The sequence below is a fragment of the Hemitrygon akajei genome, chromosome 32 (genome assembly GCF_048418815.1).
Source record: "Hemitrygon akajei chromosome 32, sHemAka1.3, whole genome shotgun sequence".
NCBI lineage: Eukaryota > Metazoa > Chordata > Chondrichthyes > Myliobatiformes > Dasyatidae > Hemitrygon > Hemitrygon akajei.
Genome location: NC_133155.1, coordinates 1 through 21,756, shown reverse-complemented (window position 1 = coordinate 21,756; position 21,756 = coordinate 1). Strand labels below are relative to the sequence as shown.

At 43.4% G+C, this 21,756-nt stretch overlaps 1 protein-coding gene across 1 annotated transcript in view; it reads right to left on the bottom strand.

Annotated features, from left to right (window-relative positions):
* Positions 1-18,333, bottom strand: part of LOC140719667 (serine incorporator 1-like) — a 55,696-nt gene extending 37,363 nt beyond the window's left edge. Inside the window, exons 1-2 of the mRNA XM_073034453.1 lie at positions 18,178-18,333; positions 7,944-8,131 (exon numbers count right to left, since the gene is read on the bottom strand). Coding sequence (XP_072890554.1) covers positions 7,944-8,131; positions 18,178-18,213 — 224 coding nt within the window. The 5' untranslated portion in view covers positions 18,214-18,333. The remainder of the gene's footprint in view (positions 1-7,943; positions 8,132-18,177) is intronic.
* Positions 18,334-21,756: the final 3,423 nt, after the last annotated feature.

The following is a 21,756-nucleotide window of genomic DNA, read 5'->3' as shown; positions in this document are numbered from 1 at the left end:
CTTGGGTGAAGCCAAGTTGCCGGCCCCACACCTGGACTCCATCACACCGTCGGGCAACGAATTCACCAGAATCCTGGCGGACTTTCCATCGATTCTGGCACTGCAGTTCATGGCAGCCATGCCCAGACACAGAGTACAGCACAGCATCCCAACCCAGGGAACACCCCTCCATGCCCACGCACAAAGGCTCCCCCCGGAAAAGCTCCGCCTGGCGAAGGAGGAGTTCAAGAGGATGGAGGAGTTGGGGATCGTATGGAGGTCCGACAGCCCACGGGCCTCCCCCCTGCACATGGTGCTCAAAGCAGCTGGGGGCTGGAGACCATGCGGCGACTACCGCAGACTGAACAAGGCTACAACTCCAGACTGCTACCCCATGCCGCACATACAGGACTTTGCAGCAAACCTGCACGGGGCAAGAATCTTTTCCAAAGTAGACCTCATCTGGGAATACCATCAAAGCCCAGTACACCCTGAAGACATCCCCAAAACAGCACTCATCACCCCGTTCAGCCTGTTCGAATTCCTCCGAATGCCGTTCGGCCTGAAGAATGCCTCACAGACGTTCCAGCGGCTAATGGATGTGGTGGGATGTGACCTGGACTTTGCGTTCATCTATTTGGACGACATCCTCATAGCCAGCAGTAGTCGTCAGGAGTATCTGTCCCACCTCCGCCAGCTCTACTCCCACCTGAGTGATTTCGGCCTCACGATCAACCCAGCCAAATGCCGGTTCGATCTCGACACCATCAACTTCCTGGGCCACAGGATTACCAAAGACGGGGCAACACCTCTGCCCGTCAAGGTAGACGCAATCCGCCATTTTGCCCGGCCCAACACAGTCAAACACAATCCCCTCAGCAGCCCGTATCATGCGCCCTTTGTACACCCTGATGTCGGGTAAAGGCAAAGACATTACTTGGGACGAAGAGGCCGCGGCCACTTTCGTTAAAGCCAAGAAAGCCTTGGCAGATGCTGCGATGCTGGTGCACCCCAGAATGGACGTTCCAACTGCCCTCACAGTGAACACATCCGACACAGCAGTCGGTGGGGTGCTGGAGCAGCTCATCGAGGGGCGCTGGCAACCTCTGGCGTTCTTCAGCAAGCACCTTGTTGGCTCGCCAGCAGCGACATCTGTCCTACATCTCCGAGTACACGACAGACATCCGGCATGTCTCGGGAAAGGACAACATCGTGGTGGACGCACTTTCCAGAGCAGCTATCCAGGCCCTGTCCCTGGGGGTGGACTATGCAGCACTGGCGGAGGCGCAGCAGGCAGACGACGAGATGCCCAGCTACAGGACTACAGTCTTGGGTTTGCAGCTGCAAGACTTCCTCGTAGGCCCAGGTGAGAGGACCCTCCTGTGCGACGTGGCTACCAGCCAACCTTGCCCCATCGTCCTGGCAGCCTGGTGGCAGCGAGTTTTCAACTCCATACACGGTTTGGCGCACCCATCTATCAGGACGACCGTCCGGCTGGTCTCCAGCAAGTTCGCGTGGCACGGACTTTGCAAACAGGTCAGCGAATGGGCCAGAACGTGCATGCAGTGCCAAACAGCCAAGGTGCAGCGGCACACTAAAGCCCCGTCACAGCAGTTCGAACCCACCCGCCGGAGGTTCGACCACATTCATGTGGATATCGTGGGGCCCCTACCAGTGTCACGAGGAGCACGGTACCTCCTAACTATGGTAGACCAGTTCACGAGATGGCCAGAGGCGGTCCCGCTCACCAACACATCTGCCGATTCCTGTGCCCGAGCGCTGATTGCAAACTGGGTAGCACGCTTCGGGGTACCGGCCCACATTACCTCTGACAGAGGCGTCCATTCACCTCCAGCCTGTGGTAGGCTGTGGCCAGCCTGTTGGGAACGCAGCTACACCACACAACTGCCTACCACCCACAGTCGAACGGACTAGTGGAACGCTTCCACCATCAATTGAAGTCGGCTCTCATGGCCCGCCTGAGAGGACCTAACTGGGTGGATGAGCTTCCCTGGGTCCTGCTTGGAATTCGCACAGGGCCCAAAGAGGATCTGCACGCCTCGTCAGCCGAGTTGGTGCACTGTGCACCCCTGGTCGTCCCAGGAGGGTTCATATCAGGGGGCAAGAGGAAGAACCCGCAGCAGTCCTGGACAGACTACACGAAAGGCTTGGCAACCTGGCCCCCGTACCAACTTCACAGCACGGACAGACCCCGACCTACGTACCCAAAGACCTGCAGAACTGTAAGTTTGTGTTTGTACGAAGGGGCGCACACCGGGCACCGCTACAGTAGCCGTACGAGGGGCCATTCAAGGTGATCAACAACAACGGGTCCACGTACATTCTAGACATTGGAGGGAAAGAGGAGGTTTTCACGGTGGACCGACTCAAACCAGTCCATGTGGATGGCGCAGCCGGTCCAGGCTCAGGCACCGCGGCGCAGAGGCAAACCTCCCAAACAGAGGCTGATCCCGTCTGTGGACATTGGGGGGTGTATCGCCGGTTCTGGGGGGGGGGGGGGGGGGGTTATGTCTGCGCAGGCGAACCGACTCACAAATAACCCGCGCGCGGGGAGAGACTTTGGTAATGCACCTCTGATGTCATTTCCACCCGGAGAGGGCGTGAGCTAGGGATTAAAAGCCAGCACCACGAAGTTTGAATAAACAAGTCTCGAAACGACTTACCGACTGCGTGTCGTTGTTTCTAGCTCTATATGTAGTACATCGCTACAATAGGATGTAAAACTGGGTTGAAAAGTGGCAGATGGAGTTCAATCCAGATAAGTGTGAGGTGGTTCATTTTGGTAGGTCAAATATGAGGGTAGAATATAGTATTAATGGTGAGACTCTTGGCAGTGTGGAGGATCAGAGGGATCTTGGGGTCCGAGTCCATAGGACGCTCAAAGCAGCTGCGCAGGTTGACTCTGTGGTTAAGAAGGCATACAGTGCATTGGCCTTATCAATTGTGGGATTGAGTTTATGAGCTGAGAAGTAACATTGCAGCTATATAGGACCCTGGTCAGACCCCACTTGGAGTACTGTGCTCCCTTCTGGTCGCCTCACTACAGGAAGGACGTGGAAACCATAGAAAGGGTGCAGAGGAGATTTACAAGGATGTTGCCTGGACTGGGGAGCATGCCTTATGAGAATAGATTGAGTGAACTTGGCCTTTTCTCCTTGGAGTGACGGAGGATGAGAGGTGACCTGATAAAGGCGTACAAAATATTGAGAGGCATTGATCGTGTGGATAATCAGAGGCCTTTTCCCAAGGCTGAAATGGCTAGCACGAGAGGGCACAGTTTTATGGTGTTTGGAATTAGGTACAGAGGAGATGTCAGGGTTAAGTTTTTTTTTTAAAAAACGTAGAGTGGTGCGTTCATGGAATGGGCTGCCAACGGCGCTGGTGGAGGCAGAAACGATAGGGTCTTTTAAGAGACTCCTGGATGGCTACATGGAGCTTAGAAAAATAGAGGGCTTTGGGTAAAACCTAGGTAGTTCTAAGGTAGGGACATGTTTGGCACAGCTTTGTCGGCTGAAGGGCCTGTATTATGCTGTAGGTTTTCTATGTTTCTATGATCCATGACTCACTGTATCTTAAAACAACTGCCTTTTTATCAAAGATTCCACCATTTTTTGTGTTGCCAACCAAATTATCACTCATACTTTTGTATCTAGGTCATTTATATACATTACAAACAACAAAAGCCCCAGTGCCAATTCCCATGGTACATCACTTGATATAGATTACCAGTCAGAGAATATCCATCATGACTGTAATTTGCCTCCTTATCACCTAGCCAATTTTGAATCTAGTTTGCCAAAATGCCTTAAATCCCTTGTGCCTTATCCATCTGTTTAGAATTTCCGGAATACTTTACCATGCAGGACCTTGTGAAAATCCTTACTGAGGTCCATGTAAAATATGTCTATCACTCAATTTCCATAATTTCCTTATTAAACTCTCATTTCAGAGACAAATGATGAATATCCCAAGAGATAAGGATTAGAGAGAAGAAAAAAAGCCACAAAATCCAAAAGTTTTCAATCATCATTCTAGAAAGAAATATCACAATGTAAAGGCAGACCTTTCTTGTTTTTTCCTAATTTTTTTAATGAAAAGATATTCATCTCTAAACTTTTCATGTAGAGTGGTAGAGCTAGTTGAGTCGCTGCCTCACAGATCCAGCAACTCAGGTTCAATCCCAATTTCCTTTGAGGAATTTGCATGTTCTCCCTGTGACTGCGTGTGTTTCCTCCAAGATCTTCCCACATCCCAAAAACTTACAGGTTAGTGGATTAATGACAAAATTTCTCCTTGGGTGTGGGTGAACGTTGTACTCTGGGAAGAACAATACAGAGATAGTGCATAATTGGTGTAAATGGGTACTTGGTGTGAATATGCTTGGGCAAAGGGCTTGTTCTGAAGGTGTAATAACTGTTTAGGACTTTACTTATGCTGTTACCTTTGAGTAATTCAGCACTTTGATTTTTAACTCAAGCATTCTGCAACTGCAATAGTGTCCTTTTGTATAGCAGACTTAGTTTTGTTGGGTTATTTCCATAGATTGATATAATCAGACGCCCATATAGATAAAACATATTTAGGAGGACTATGCTTCATGGTTTATTAGATCCACAGCTTCATTACAGCAGCTATTTTCTTCATCTCAAACAATATTTCTCTCAAACAAATTCCAAATCAAATTACTTTGCTCATCTCATACCACAGTTTGAGGATGTTGAGAATTGGCTACCATATTGCCTAAGTTACAGCACAGACAATGCCATTGGCTGGAAAACAAATTTGGACACACAGAAGTGGTGAAATAACCTGAAATTTCATCTTACTTGCATCTTTGATCCCTAACCAAAAGCCCTGGATAAACCGTAAGAACCACAATCTACCGAGGGCCAGATCAGAGGCATTTAAGTCTGATGACCAAGATAGTCACAAGAGGTCCAGGTACGATCTCTGCAAAGCCATCTCATGGACGAAGTAGCAATTCTGGACTAAACTTGAATCAACCAGTGATGCTTGACAGTTGTGGCAGGGCTTGAATGCTAACACCTGTTATAAAGTAAAATCAAGAAACATAGGCAACAACAGGGCTTTGCTTCTGAATGAGCTGAATGCCCTCCATGCTCACTTGGACCATTAAAACATGCAGGAAAACACCCACAGTTCCCGGTGATCTTGGATTTCAGTCTTTGAGGTCGGCATGCAAGCAGCCTTCAGAAAGGTGAACCCACGAAAAACATCTGGTTCTGACGGGGTACTAAAGACCTATTCTGATCAACTGGCTGGAGTGTTCACTGAGATCTTTAACCTCTCACTTCTGCAGTCTGAGGTACTAATTTGCTTCAAAAAGGCTTCAATTATACCAATGCCCAAGAAGAACATAATAACCTGCCTCAATGATTATCATCCAGTAAGTAGTACTTACATCCACAGTGATGAAGTGTTTTGAGAGGCTGGTGATGAATTATATCAACTCCTGCCTGAGATGTGACGTGTACCCCACTCCAATTTGCCTACCAGAGCAACAGATCCACAACATATACTATCTCATTGGCTCTTCACTCAATCCTGAAACATCTGGACAGCAAAGATACATACATCAGGATGCTCTTTATTGACTACAGCTGGGTATTCAATACCATCCCCCCATCAAAACTAATCAATAAGCTTCAAGACCTTGGCTTCAATACCTCTTTGCGCAATTGGATCATCAATTTCCTTACTTGCAGACCCCAGTCATTTTGGATTGGCAACAACATCTCCTCCACAATCTCCATCAGCACAGGTGCACCACAAGGCTGGGTGCTCAACCCCTGTGAGGAATTGGGGATATTTAAAAAAATCATTTTGAACCTATGTAACCTCTGGTTAAAAGAATAATAGGGACTGAATAGGAATTTTTGAACTTAAGTGAAGTCTGCCTTCAGGGGCCAGCTAAGACAGAGGCTCATTACCAATTCTCCTTGGCTTGCAGAGAGACATTGAGAGTTTGATAACATTGTATATTGTATCCTTGTTTGAGTAGGAAGAGGAAGACTCACCAAAAAGGGCAGGAAGGAACATCCATCTGTAATTAAGTCAGGGCCTAGCAAAGGGAATAACTGATAAGGACTGGACAGCACATCCATCTGTAATTAAGCCTTCATCTAGCAGACTCTCTTATCTGTAACTAAGTTTCACACCAACAGACTTGGTGGGCGTACCAGTTCAAATAACATCTTGCAACAGTAATGTATGGGGCGTACTATGTATAAATATACAGCTGTAACCAGAGAGAGTGGGCCCATTTGTCAGATGGTGGCAGTACTCATGTGCCTTCCCTCTGACAAATGGGTCTCAAACTCCTGCAGGAGGGTGCGCAATAAACTGTGGTAACTATAAGAAGTTGGTCTCCCGAGTTTTATTCAGATTCGACTTTGACACCTGCTCTACTCACTTTACATTTATGACTGTGGCTAAGCACAGCTCCAACGTCATATTCAAGTTTGCTGACGACAGCACTGTAATAAGCCAAATCAAGGGTGGTGATAAATCAGCACATAAGAGGGAGATTCAAAATCCGGCTGAGTAGTGCTACAACAACCTCTTACTCATGTCAGCAAGACCAAGGAACTGATTACTGTCTTCAGGAGGAGGAAACCAGAGGTCTATGTACTAAACTACTGAGGTGGAGAGAGTCAGTAACATTAAATTCCTCAGCGTTATCATCTCAAAGGACCTGCCCTGGGTACAGCACACAAGTGCAATTACAAAGAAAGCACAGCAGTAGCTCTACTTCCTAGGAGTTCGCGAAGATTCAGCATAACATCTAAAACTTCTATAAATGTGTCATGGAGAGAATATTGACTGGCTGCATCACAGCCTGGTGTGGAAACACCAATGGGCTTGAACAGAAAATCTTACAAAAAGTAGTGGATATGGCCCAGTCCATCACGGGTAAAGCCCTCCCTACCATTAAGTATTGGTGCAGGAAAGCAACATCGGTCAGAGACCCTCCCACCACCAGGGAAGAGATGGCACAGGAGTCTTCACACTATGGTATTCACACTACCAGGTTCAGGTACACTTGCCAATCCTCAACCCTCAGGCTCTTAATCAAAGGGGATAACTCCACTCAAGTTCATTTGACCCATCATTGAAATGTTCCCACAACCTAAAGACTCACTTTCAAGGAATCCTCATCTCATGTTCTTAATATTTATTACTTATTTATTTATTATTTCTTTCTTTTTGTATTTGCACAGTTTGTTGTCTTCTGCACACTGGCTGAATGCACAAACTGGTGCAGTCTTTCATTGATTCTATTATGGTCATTATTCTATTATGGATTTATTAAGTATGCCCACAAGAAAATCAATCTCAGGGTTGTGTATGGTGACATATGCATCTCGTGGACCTCTCAAAGAACAAACAAACTGGTCCACAATGAGATCAAACCACATCTCTCTCTGGAGGCTCAAATGACAAGACTCCGCCAATCGTAATTTTCAGCACATCAAACAAAGAAACAGCTCCCTGGAAAAGGATATCATGCTTGGCAAGGTGGAGGACCACAGAAGAGAGGAAGGCTGCCAATCAGATGGATGGACACCATAAGGAGAGCTACGAATGCAACATTATCAACAATGAGCTGCCTTTGCGAGGATTGAAACTCATTTAGGGCAACTATCCATAAGGTCGCCATGAGTCAACAACAACTTGATGGCACCCGACAACAACATGTTCTTTGATAGTAAATTTACTTTGAACTTTAATGTAATTGAACCCCAAACGTGGCCTTCTCTATTTTGAAATGTTCCTGCCTTTAGCATATTCAACCTTTAACCTTTTGCTGTACACTAGTAAGAATGTTATTTTGTGAACTCATGTAATCTGGCAAATTCCATATCTGATGCTGTTACTAAAGATTCTGAACAAATATGTTTCTTTTATTTGAAGTGGCTCACCCATTCTGTAGAACACCTCTTGGACCTTTACTGCTTTTCACTTGGATCATCAGTAAGGCAAACAAGAAGAAGAAAGCAGCCAGACCAAAACATATGCGATAAACAGATTTGTAACCTACAATGATGTTACAATTGACACGACCCTGAATGAAGGGAATGCTTGAACTTCCATCACAAAATCCAGGAATCTGTAACAAGAGATTAAAAAAATAACTACAGTTAAGTAGCAGTCTCTTGATAGGTAACTAATTATCATATCCATGTAAAACTGCATAACTGAGTCCAAGGCATACAGTACTCTGTAAAAGTCCCTAGATTTTTTATATAAATTTTGTTTTGATGTTTATTTTATGTCGCTTGCATTAGTATGTCAGTAGAAAAGAGCAAATCTTAGATTTCCAAAGCCTTCATTTTCCAAAATATTAAATGTTAGAGAATTTTTTTGCATTTTATTGAAGGAAGTAACACGTTAAGTATACACAAAAAGTGCTGGAGGAACTCAGCAGGTCAGGCAGGATCAATGGAAACAGTCAACATTTCAGGCCAACACCTTTCTTCAGGAAAGGAGGAGATACCAGAATAAAAAGGGGGCATATTCCCCCTTCCTTTCCAGTCCTGAAGAAGGGTCTCGCCCAAAATATCGACTGTTCATTCACTTCCATGGATGCTGCCTGACCTACTGAATCTGTTACTTTCTACTTTTCATCTCATTTTCTTGATATTTATCGCTTATATCTTTTTCCTCTTGCACAGTTTGTCTTTTTCAAGCTTAAATGTGGGAGGAAGAGAGCTGGTGGGGACTTTGGGGTTCTCATGTTTATCTTTTGTTCATTTTTTGGGGCACCTCTGTTTTCATGGATGTTTGCGAAGAAAAAGCATTTCAGGATGTATATTGTATATATTTCTCTGACATTAAATTGGACCTTTGAACCTTTGATTGCTTGTCCATCTTGTTGAGTGTGGTCTTTCATTGATTCTAATGTGCTTCTTTGTATTTATGGTGAATGACAGTAAGAAAATAAATCTCAGGGTTGTATACAGTGATATGAATGTACTTCTATAATAAATGTACTTTGAACTTCGAAAAGGAGATTTTCATCATCAATTTAAAAAGTCATGCATTTTCAATGATGCATGATTCAGAATCATCTTACTGCTGGGGTGCTGATTCTGCTGCCAGGACCCTTATGAAATGTTCTTGGCACTCTTGAATAAGTCAAAATTTCAGGAACTTCATGCTTGCACATATCAAATTTCAAGAACAGTGTCGAAATAGATTTCTTTTACATTACAAGGTTATAATTCAGGAAGCTATTGACTAATCTATTTGACACAGAAAATAAGAAAAATGCGCCAAACTATTCTTGAGAAAATCATAACCAGCAAATGAGAGAGTTACCAAATAAATGTGGTCAAGGTAAATAATTTATGACAAGAATTTTAGTAGCTTTAAACAGATTTGGGTTATTGCAAAAGTGACTGTGCTGCAACTGTAGAAACTTTATCTCTGCCAACTAAATTAATACTGGAGAGAAATCAAAATGTTTTTAACAACAAATAAATTAATATAAAAGCTAGAAAAATTTAAAACTGAACAATTTGGGTGCCACAGTAGCAAAGAGGTAAGCACAACGCTATTTCAGCTTGGGGCAGAGCTCGGAGTTCAATTTCAAAGCCATCTTTAACAAGTTTGTATGTTCCTCCCTGTCAATGTGTGGGTTTCCTCCTGGTGCTCTAGTTTCTTCCTACAGTCCAAAGTCACACCGGCTAGTAGATTAATTGGTCATTATAAATTGTCCCATGATTAGGCTAGGGTTAAATACTTGGGTTGCTTTTTGGTCCGGAAGGGCTTTTTCTGCATTTTATCTCTAAATATCTCTAAATTTTAAAAAAAGATAATAAACATGAGTTTTAATAAGGATGGATGTTATTTGGGGCAAAATCTCTTGCTCTTTGTTCATCATCATCATCATGTGCCATGTCATACGAAGTAGGCAATCATAGTCTCAATGACCATGTCTGTGCTTGGAAAATTTGGCTTCAAGAAGTGGTTTGCCATTGCCTTCTTCAGGGCAGTGTCTTTACAAGGTAGGTGACCCCAGTCATTATCAATACTATTCAGAAATTGTCTGTTTGGCATCAGTGGTCGCATAACCAGGACTTGTGATACCCAGCACCTGCTCCCATGGCTTCACATGGCCCTGACAGGGGAGCTAAGCAGGTGCTACACCTTGCCCAAGGGCAACCTGCAGCTGGTAGAGGGAAGAAGCAACTTATACCTCCTTTGGTGGAGACATACCTCCACCCTGCCACCCAGGCTCTTTATTACACTATATAAAAACATGAAGACAATGTACATATTAATGCTGCTCATTATTATCCTTGCATGTATTAACAATTAGTTTATTACTGTCAAATATACCAAGATACAGTGAGAAGCATACTGTTCATATAGATGCAGTCTCAGATCGCAAGACCCTGCAGCAGATAATGAGGTCAGCTGAGAAGATCATCAGGGTCTCTCTTCCCGCTTTTACAGACATTTACACCACACGCTGCACCCGCAAAGCTAACAGTATTGTGAAGGACTCCACGCACCCCTCACACAAACTCTTCTCCCTCCTGCCATCTAGCAAAAGGTACCTAAGTATTCGGGGTCTCACGACCAGACCATGCAACGGTTTCTTCCCCCAAGCCATCAAACTCCTCAATACTCAGAGCCTAGACTGACATCTACATCATTTATTATTATATTGTAATTTGTCCTCTACTGTGCCTATTTCTTATTTATATAATTATTGTACTATCCTGCATTGTTCTGTGCACTTTATGTAGTCCTGTGCAGGTCTGCAGTCTAGTGCAGTTTTATGTTTTACATAGTCTAGTGTAGCCTTGTGCTGTCTCACATAGTCTAGTGTAGTTTTGTATTTCATGTAGACCCGGGTCCTGGAGGAACATAGTTTCATTTTTATTGTGTACTGTACCAGCAGTTTATGGTCGAAATGACAATAAACTTGATGAATTGATATGATCATTACACAGTGCACTGAGGCAAAACTAGGTGAAATAATAACAATGCAAAATTAAGTGTAACAGCTACAAAGGAAATGCAGCACAGGTAAACAACAAGGTGAAAGATCATAGCCAGGTAGATTGTAAAAGCAAGGGTCTATCTTACCATTCTAGGGAACTATTTAACAGTCTATTTAATGTTACAATGATGCCACACCACTGTAACGCGAAAAAAAAACAAAGAATAACAATGTACCAAGGGATGTGTGTTTTTACTTGCATATGTAAAACAGAAAGCATGCAAATTCAGCTGGTAATTTAGAAGGCATATGTAACATTGGCCTTTATTGCAAAGGGAACAAACTACAAAAGTAGGAATGTACAAAATGCTGCTGAAACAACTTGAATCATTTTCATTGATCTCCTAATTTAAGGAATGCACTGCTTACACTGGGGGCAATTTAAAGGCAGCACACATGACTGATGGCTCAGGTAAAGAGGTGGTATTATGAGGAAACAAGTTGAGTTTGTACATTGAAGTTTAGAAGAATAAGAGTTAATCCTACTTCGATATAAGAAAGCTTGGCAGGGTAGATATTAAAAGAATGTTTCCTCTCCAGGTAGAACGAGTGGTCATTCAGGAAATATTTATTCTCTCAAAGAATCAAAAACCATTGGAATTCTATCTATCCCAGATAGTCCTGGATGCATCCTTGAATATATTCAGGCATGAAACAAGACACATTTGAATGATAGAAATATTGTTGGTTGTAGAAAACAGGAAGGAAAGTGGAATTGAAGCAATGATCAAACCAACTATGGAACTGAATGACCAAGCAGGCATAAGACCCATTGGCCTATTCCAGCTTACTTCTGATTCTCTTATGTAGATCTTTTCAGATTAAATGGGTGAGCTGTGTTATGTCAGCTCTTGCTCAAAACTGTGCAGACTTTCAGTAAACAATAAACCTGCTAAGTGTGAATGGATGCCCCTAAGCGTTAAGAAAAAGACTTGGGGGTGATTACTGTGCAAACGATTTAGCTAAACTAAACTGATTTCACTAGAGTCACAGAGTCATAGAACACAACAGCACAGAAAAAGGCACTTCAGCCCATCTAGTCTGTACCGAACTATTAATCTGCCTAGTCCCCATCCATCTACACTTAGACCAGAGCCCTCCATACGCCCCATCCATGCACCTAACCCAATTTCTCTTAAATGTTGAAATCAAAATTGCATCCACCACTTGAGCTGGCAGCTCATTCCACACTTTCACCAGACTCTGAGAGAAGATGTACCCCCTCATGTTCCCCTTAAACATTTCACCTTTCACCTTTAACCCATGACACCCAATTGTAGTCTCACCAACCTCAGTAGGAAAAGCCTGCTTGCATTTACCCTATCTATGCCTTTCATAATTTTATATACCTATAAAATTCCCTCAATCTTCTACATTCTAGGGAATAAAGTTATTCCCTAGGAAGGATATACTGGCTTTGGCGGCAGTGCAGAGGAGGTTCACCAGGTTGACTCCGGGGATGAAAGGGTTGACCTATGAGGAGAGATTGAGTCGCCTGGGATTATACTCTCTGGAGTTCAGAAGAATGAGAGAGGATATTATAGAAACATACAAAATTTTGAAAGGAATAGATAAGATAGAAGTAGGAAAATTGTTTCCATTGTAGGTGAGACTAGAACTAGGGGACAATGCCTCAAGATTCAGGGGAGAAGATTTAGGATGGAGATGAGGAGAAACTGTATTTCCCAGAGCGTGGTGAATTTGTGGAATTCTCTGCCCAGGGAAGCAGTTCAGGTTCCTTCACTAAATATATTTAAGAAACAGTTGGACAGATTTTTACATAGTAAGGGAATTAAGGGTTATGGAGAAAAGGCAGGTAGATGGAGCTGAGTTTACGGACAGATCAGCCATGATCTTATTGAATGGCGGGGCAGGCTCAATGGGCCAGATGGCCTACTCCTGCTCCTATTTCTTATGTTCTTATGTTCTAAAGTTCTAACCTATTCAATCTTTCCTTATAACTCAGACCCTTCAATCCCAGCAACCTTGTAAATTTTCTTTGCATTATTTCAACCTTATTTTGATCTTTCTTGTAGGTAGATGACCAAAATTGGGCACAATATTCCAAAATAGGCCTCACTAACATATAATTTCAACATAACATTTCAACTCCTGTACTCAATACATTGTTAAAGTTAAAGTCTGTCCCGAGCCTTATAAGCTCATCAGGCTGGTGCTTATGCCGGTTTCCGTGGCGTGAAGCAACTGAGAGTACGAGACTTCACTCCCCCCCCCCCCCCCCCCCCCCCCCACACCGGATGGGACACCAGTCTATCGCCCCAGCATTTTTGCTGGTACCCATTTTCAGTTGGGTGGACTAGAGAAATGTGTGGTTAATTGCCTTGCTCAAGGACACAACACGCTGCCTCGGCTGGGGCTCAAAATCACAACCTTCAGATCGCTAGTCCAACACCTTAATCCCACGCGCCACCAATACATTGCCAATATGCCAAAAGCTTTCTTTATAACCCTACCTACCAGTGACGCCATTTTCAAGGAATTATGGATTTGTATTCCCAGATTCCCTGTTCTTCCGCAATCCTCACAGCCCTACCTCTCACTGTGTGTGAACTACCCTGGTTGGTCCTCCTAAAGTGAAACACCTCACCTCAAACTTGCCTGCACTTAATTCCATCTGCCATTTGTCAGCCCATTTTTCCAAATGGTCCAGAACCCACTGCAAGCTTTCATAGTCTTCCTCGCTATCCACTACATCCCCAGTTTTGGTGTCATCTGCAAATTTGCCAATCTAGTTTACATTACCATTCAGATCTTTGATATAGACGACAAACAACAGACCCAGCACCAACCCCTGCAGCACACCACTAGTTACAGGCCTTTAGTCAGAGATACAACACAAGTACTCTCTGGCTTCTTCCATGAAGCCTATAACTAATCCAATGTACTACCTCATCTTGAATACCAAGCATCAGAACCTTCTTGACAAATGTTGCTACAGCAACCTCATGTGTTCTTTTAGCGCTCTTGATTTCCTTAAGTGTTCTCTTACACTCAAGTACCTCATTTCTCCTGCCTGTCTTCTGAATACAGGTGCAAAAAATCTACTTAAGATCGCCCCCATCTCTTTCGGCTCCATGCATAGATCTTCCAGGGGACCAATTTTGTCCCTTGCAATCGTTTTGCTCTGAACATACCTGGAAGCCCTTAGCATTCTCCTTCACCTTGTCCACTACAGCAACCTCACGTGTTCTTTTAGCCCTGCTGATTTCCTTAAGTGTTCTCTTACACTCAAGTACCTCATTGCTCCTGCATGCCTATACCTGCTCTGCACCTCATTTTTCTTAATTTGGGGCTCAATATCTCTATAAAACCAAGGTTCCTTAAACCTGTTATCCCTACCTTTTATTCTGACAGGAAAATACAAACTCTATACTCTCAAAATTTCACTTTTGAAGGCCTGCATCTTACCAACTACATATTTGCCAGAAAACAACCTGTCCCAATCCACACTTGCCAGATCCTTCCTGATACCATCGAACTTAGCCCTTGTCAAATTTAGTCTCAACAAAAAGACCAGATCTATTCTTTTCCATAATTATCTTGAAACTAATGTCATTATCATCAATAGATGCAAAGTGTTTCCCTACACAAACTTCTGTCACCTACTCTGTCTCCTAATAAGAGATACAAAGCCATAAGACCATAAGACATAGGAACAAAATTAGCCCATTCATCTCCTTGAGTCTGCTCCACCATTCCATCATGACTGATCCCGGATCCCACACAACCCAATACACCTGCCTTCTCACCATATCCCTTGATGCCCTGACCAATCAGGAAACTATCAATTTCCACTTTAAATATACTCACAGAATTGGCCTCCACCAGTGTGTGGCAGAGCATTCAACAGATTCACTATTTTTCTGGCTTAAAAAACTCCTCCTTACCTCTGTTCCAAAAGGTCGCTCCTCAATTTTGAGGCTATGCCCTCTAACTCTGGATACCCCACCATAGGAAACATCCCCTCCACATTCCTTTCAACATTCAATAGGTTTCAATGAGATATGCCCACATTCTTCTACATTTTGGTAAGTACAGGCCAAAGCTGCTGAACGCTCCTCATATGTTAACCCCTTCAATCCCAGAATCATCCTCGTGAACTTCCTCTGGACTCTCTCCAACGACAACACATCCTTTCTGAGATATGGGGCCCAAAACTGTTGACAGCCTGAGTAGTGTCTTATAAAGACTCAGCATCATTTCCTTCTGTTTATATTCTATTCCCCTTGAAATTGGCTGTAAGGTAAGGGGAGGGAAGTTCAAGGGGGATATTAGAGGAAAGTTTTTCACTCAGAGAGTGGTTGGTGCGTGGAATGCACTGCCTGAGTCAGTGGTGGAGGCAGATACACTAGTGAAGTTTAAGAGACTACTAGACAGGTATATGGAGGAATTTAAGGTGGGGGGTTATATGGAAGGCAGGGTTTGAGGGTCGGCACAACATTGTGGACCTAAGGGCCTGTAATGTGCTGTACTATTCTATGTTCTATTAAATAAATGCCAACATCGCATTTGCCTTCTTTACCACAGACTCAACCTGTAAATTAACCTTCTGGGAGTCTTACACTAGGACTCCCAAGTCTCTGCACCTCTGATATTTGAAATTTCTTGCCATTTAGATAATAGTCTGCACTATTGTTCCTTTTACCAAAATGCATTATCATACATTTCCCAACACTGTATTCCATCTGCCACTTTTTTTGCCCATTCTTCCAATTCATCTCTGTCCTGCTGCAATCACATTGCTTCCTCAGCACCACCTACCCCTCCACCTATCTTTGCATAATCTGCAAACTTTACCACAAAGCCATCAACTCCATTATACAAATCACTGACAATGTGAAAAGTAGCGGTCCCAATACTGACCCGAGGAACACCACTAGTCACTGGCAGCCAACAAGAAAATGCCCCTTTTATTTCCACTCACTGCCTCCTGCCTGTCAGCGATTCCTCTATCCATGCCAGTATCTTTCTTGTAACGCCAAAGTTTTTTATCTTGTTAAGCAGCCTCACATGTGGCATCTTATCAAATACCTTTTGAAAAGCTAAGTAAATGACATCCACTACCTCTCCTTTGTCCACCCTGCTAGTTACTTCCTCAAAGAACTCAAACAGATTTGTCAGGCAAGATTTCCCTAAACTATGCTGACTTTGGCTTATTTTATCATTAGTCTCCAAGTACCCCGAAACCTCATCCTTAATAATAGACTTCAATACTTTCCCAACCACTGAAGTCAGGCTAACTGGCCTATAATTTCCTTACTTTTGCCTTCCTCCCTTCTTAAAGAGTGGAGTGACATATAGTATCACACCCTCTCTAGTTGAGACGTCTATATACTGATTAAGGAAACTTCACTGAACGGATTTGATGAACCCTTTCCCACCCAGCCCTTTCACTGTATGGGCAGTGGGGGAAGGGGTCCCAGTCAATATGCGGAAAGGTGAAATCACCTATCACAACCTTGTTTCTTGCGACTGCCTGCGATCTCTTTACAAATTTGCTCTAAATTCTGTGGACAATCGGGTGGTCTAAAATATAATCCCACTAATGTAGTTATAACTTTCTTATTCTTCAGTTCTATACATAAAGCCTCACTAGATGAGCTCTCCAGTCTGCCCTGACTGAGCACTGCAGTGAAATTTTCACTGTCTAGCAATGCCACCCTTCCCCCTTTAATCCCTCCACTCTATCATGTCTAAAACGACAGAACCCAGGAACATTAAGCTACCAGTCCTACATGTTAGTATTAACTTACATTAATTAATGTTGCAAAACATCCCCATGGCATTTGATTACAGAACAAAACAAGCTTACCTCACTCTTCTAAAACTAAAAACAAGACTGTGCTTGGAACTGTGAATGATGTGAGTATCTTGTTTTCAAAAGGAAATTAATTTAGTCTATGAAATTTAGGGCAGTATATGTCCCAAAAAAACATGGGGAACTGTGTACTTAGGCATTAGAACATTCCCCACAGCCTGCCTTTAGGGGCAATTTATAGTGGTGTGGGAGGAAACCCACACAAAGAACATACAAACTACACACACACAGAACCAGAGGTGAAGACTGAAGTTGAATGGCTGCCACTGTAACTAAACCACTTCTGAGTTGCCCATAGGTAGTGAGGCTGTTCATGATCTATCTCATTTTAACTAGTTTAGTAGCATGAATGAACAAACATGCCTTCATGAACCACTTTTGACATTTTGAAGGTATCCAATGTTCCGCATTAGCTAATGGATGGAGTTTAGTGAAGGAAACAGTTCTAAACTCATACAGCCAGTTCATATAAACAGCATATTTCAGTATGGGTTGGTAGCAGGGTTGGTTTATGTTATAAATGACATCCCTCACCTTTTCCTTTTAAAATACAGAGAGTGGTGGAACTAACTGCCAAGAGTTGTGGAACTAACTGTCAAGGGTGGTGGTATAGGCAAATAAATTAGGGACATTTATGAGACTCTTAGATGGGCACATGGATGAAAGGAAAATGAAGGCTATGTGGGAAGAAAGGATTGGATTGATCTTTGAGTAAGCTGAGAGGTTGGATGGACAGGTTGGGCCAAAGGACCTGTTCTGAATTGTTCTGTGTTCTTGAGAATATTCTCCTTGTGCACTGGCCTCAATCTATATTTCATGCAGATATTATTGACATACAGGTTTGCTCAAGTGTCAGCCCAAATTGTGCATCCAGGCCCATGCAATGCATCTTAATCTGTGGGAGACCAATTCAAAATGCAAGTGCTACATTACAACTAGCACTTGTCTAGAGATAGGGAAAATAAAGGACAGTGCTTGAAGTGCTAAGCCTTTATAGTGATGCCTCATGGTAGATGCACAGATTGATACTATGGCATGAAATTCAATATTGCTCAGTTGCCACTAATAAACATTTTTTTCTAAATGGCATGAAATTTAAAAAAGATTAAATCAATAAATAGGAACTAAAATAAATGACTTGAAAATCTGGGATCAAGGTTCTAGGTACAGAACAAAAAGAAAGATAATTTTAATCACGAGATACTTATAGATTCCCCGCTTTCATCAAAGTATATTTTAGCACAGTCACACGAAATATGATGAGATGGACAAGTATAAATGTTAAACTTTTACATAAATGTACCTTTTTCAGATGGGTTTCCATCCCAGGCACTATCATAATAACAGAGACAATTGTTCCAAGGAGCAAGAAAAATGCATAGATGAGGCGGGTCACCACAGAGTTCTTAGTAGAAGGACAGCATCCTGAAAGCAGACATGGTGCACTCCCACACAGACAAGAAGCCTGAAACGCAAAATGCAAACAAAATTATACTGCAAAAAAACTTCCAATTTCTGATTTTAAGATAATAATTTGCATTATAGTAGGACTTGATACCACAAAAATGTACTTCACATAAATAATAGCTCAAAATTTGCAGGCAGGTATTGAATCTTATTGTTGACGTTTATGAAACTTGAGCACAAAGCTCTGCATCACCTCTGTCGCACACCAGCACTCATCACCGTTATTAAACACCATCACACAATAGCATTCCACTTCACCTTCGTTAAACACCGTCACACACCAGCATTCCACTTCACATTTGTCAAACAAAACTGTCACACACTAGCATTTCGTATTACCTTCATCAAACACCACAGTCACACAGTAACATTCCACATCACCTACATCAAACAATGTCACACACTAAATTGGACGCTGAATTTCCCCGGGGGGGGGGGAGGGCAGAGACTTTACAGACAAGTTGATCTTGTTCCTGCGGAGCGATGGGAAGGAGTGGTCTGATTTGGAACGTTTAATGAGTCCTCCAATGCGAGGTGAACATTCTGAGTCAGTACTGGTCCTTACTTCCCTGGCAAATAAATGGCGGTGCCCACCAGGTGGAAAGTCCCAGTTATCGTAGGCTCAGAATGTTCTCAGGGATAACACCCACCCCCAACAGAGAAAAGGAGTACAGGTGTCTCCCCCCCCCCCTTTACAAAAGAACAGCATTCCTATGAAACCTTTCTTAAGCCAAAATGGCGTAAAGCAAAGAACCATTAATTTATATGGGAAAAATTTTCGTAAAAGCAAAAATCCTCTTTGCAATGAGAAAACAAATTACTAATGTAGGTCTTTTGTAAAAGCGAAGTGGCGCAAAGCGAACATTCGTAAAGCGGGGGACAACTGTATGAGTCTTGGGTGGAGCAGACCTCTCAGATGCTGGATGAGTGGTATGGCGATGATGATGTGAAAAATCAGCGACTGGTAGAGAGTCTGAGTGGTCCTCCGGCTGCTGATGTAGTGAGATCCATAAGGACACAGATCCCTTTGGCTACTTCCGCAGGCTACACGCAAGCACTAGAAAATGTTTTGGCGCGATGGAAAGCCCAATGGGATTTCAGAATATGTTTCAGGACCAGGGGAAGAAAACTTCCACCTACATTTTTTTGGCTAGAGAGACAGCTGAATTGCTTGTGGCATGGTGGGGGGGGGGGCATTCAAACTGCTGAGGTGAATCAGTTAAGAATGGACCAAGTGGTGAAAAGGCGCACAATCACAGGATGTGATCACTTGGGGTCACTGAACGTCTCATAGATGAGCCCCCCCACCTCGCTTGTCAAGCTAATCAGAGAAGTAAGAGAGGAGGAGAATGTGACAGAGGCGCAGGTGACCTCTGTCAGCAGGGTACAGTCCTCAGTAGTAGCCCCCGTTGCTGAAGTGACCACTGATTGCCCACCTCCGGGGGTGGTAAAGGAGTTTGTTGCAGAGTTTAGAACTGAAATGTCCTGGTTGTCATCAGCAGGTGCGGCCACCCCTCATGACAAAACCAAAAGGGGGTTGGAACCCCTGAGGGGACAGACTAAGCAGAGGGCTGCAAGTGAACGGGGTCCCGCGAGAAGGGGAGCAACCGGTATTGTCTGCTATAACCATGGGGAAGAGGGACACTTCAAGCAGGAGTATGAAGGCCAGGAAAGCCTTCGGAAAGTGAGCCTCTGGGTACCTAAGCGGAGAGAGACATTAGGAAACTTCAAAGAGACCCAGTGAGGGTCTCTGCATAAGCATGTTCCATTGAGGCAGGGAAAGGATGGTAGGGTAAAAACGAACCATGATGTACAAAGAATGTAGAAAATCTAGTTAAGAAGAAAAGCTTACGAAAGGTTCAAAGAACTAGATACTGTTAGAGCTCTAGAAAATTACAAGGGTTTCAGGAAGGAGCTCAAGAATAAAATTAGGAGAGCTAGAAGGGGCCATGAGAAGGCCTTGGCAAGCAGGATTAAGGAAAACCTCAAAACATTGTATAAGTATGTTGAGAGCAAAAGGGAGAGCCGTGTGAGAATAGGACCAATCAGGTGCAATAGTGGAAACATGTGCATGGAGCAAGAGGAAATACCGGACATACTTAATGAATACTTTGATTCAGTATTCACCAGTGAAAAGGACCTTGGCAATTGTGGGGATGATTTACAGTGGGCTGAAATGCTTGTGTGCATGGGCATTAAGAAAGAGGATGTGCTGGACCTGTTGAAACATATTAAGTTAAATAATTCACCGGGACTGGATGAGATATACCCAAGGCTACTGTGGGAAGTGAGGGAGATTGCTAAGCCTCTGGCGATAATCTTTGCACCATCAATAGGGACGAGAGAAGTATCAGAGGATTCGAAGGTTGCAAATGTTGATCCCTTGTTCAAGAAACAGAGTAGAGATAACCCAGGAAATTATAGACCAATGTGCCTTACTTCAGTCATGGGCAAGTTATTGGAGAGGATCCTGAGAGGTGGGATTTATGAGCATTTGGAGAGACATAATCTGATTAGGGATAGTCAGGGCACAACCCTGACTATCAAGGGCAGGTCATGCCTTTCGCACCTAATTGAATCTTTGAGAATGTAACAAAACACATTGATGAAGGTAGAGCAATGGATGTAGTGTATATGGATTTCAGTAAGGTATTTGATAAGGTTCCCCATGCAAGGCTCAGTCAGAAAGTAAAGAGGCATGGGATCCAAGGAGACCTTGCTTTAGGGATCCAAGGAGACCTTGCTTTAGGGATCCAAAATTGGCTTGCCCACAGAAGGCAAAGGGTGGCTGTAGGTAGTTTGTATTCTGCACAGAGGACAATGACCAGTGGTGTTCCAGAGGAATCTGTTCTGGGACCCCCTCCTCTTTGTGATTTTTATAAATTACCTGGATGAGGAAATAGAAGGGTGGGTTATTAAGTTTGCTGATGACACAAAAGTTGGGGTTGTTGTGGAGGACAGTCTGGAGGGTTGTCAGAGGTTACAGCGGGACATTGATAGGATGCAGAACTGGGTTGAGAAGTAGCAGTAGAGTTCAACCCAGATAAGTGTAAAGTGGTTCATTTGGGTAGATCAAATGTGAAGACAGAATGTAATATTAATGTAAGACTCTTGGCAGTGTGGAGGATCAGCAAGATCTTGGGGTCTGTGTCCAAAGGACACTCAAAGCTGCTACGCAGGTTGACAATGTTAAGAAAGTGTGTGATGTGAATGCCTTCATCAACAATGGGATTGAGATCAAGAGCCATGAAGTAATGTTAAAGCAGGTACAAGGGGAATGTCAGGGGTAAGTTTTTATTTTTACACAGAGAGTGGTGGATGTATGGATTATACTGCCAGCACAGTGGAAGAGGCGGATACAATATGGTCTTTTAAGAGACTCTTAAGTAGGTACATGGAGCTTAGAAAAATAGAG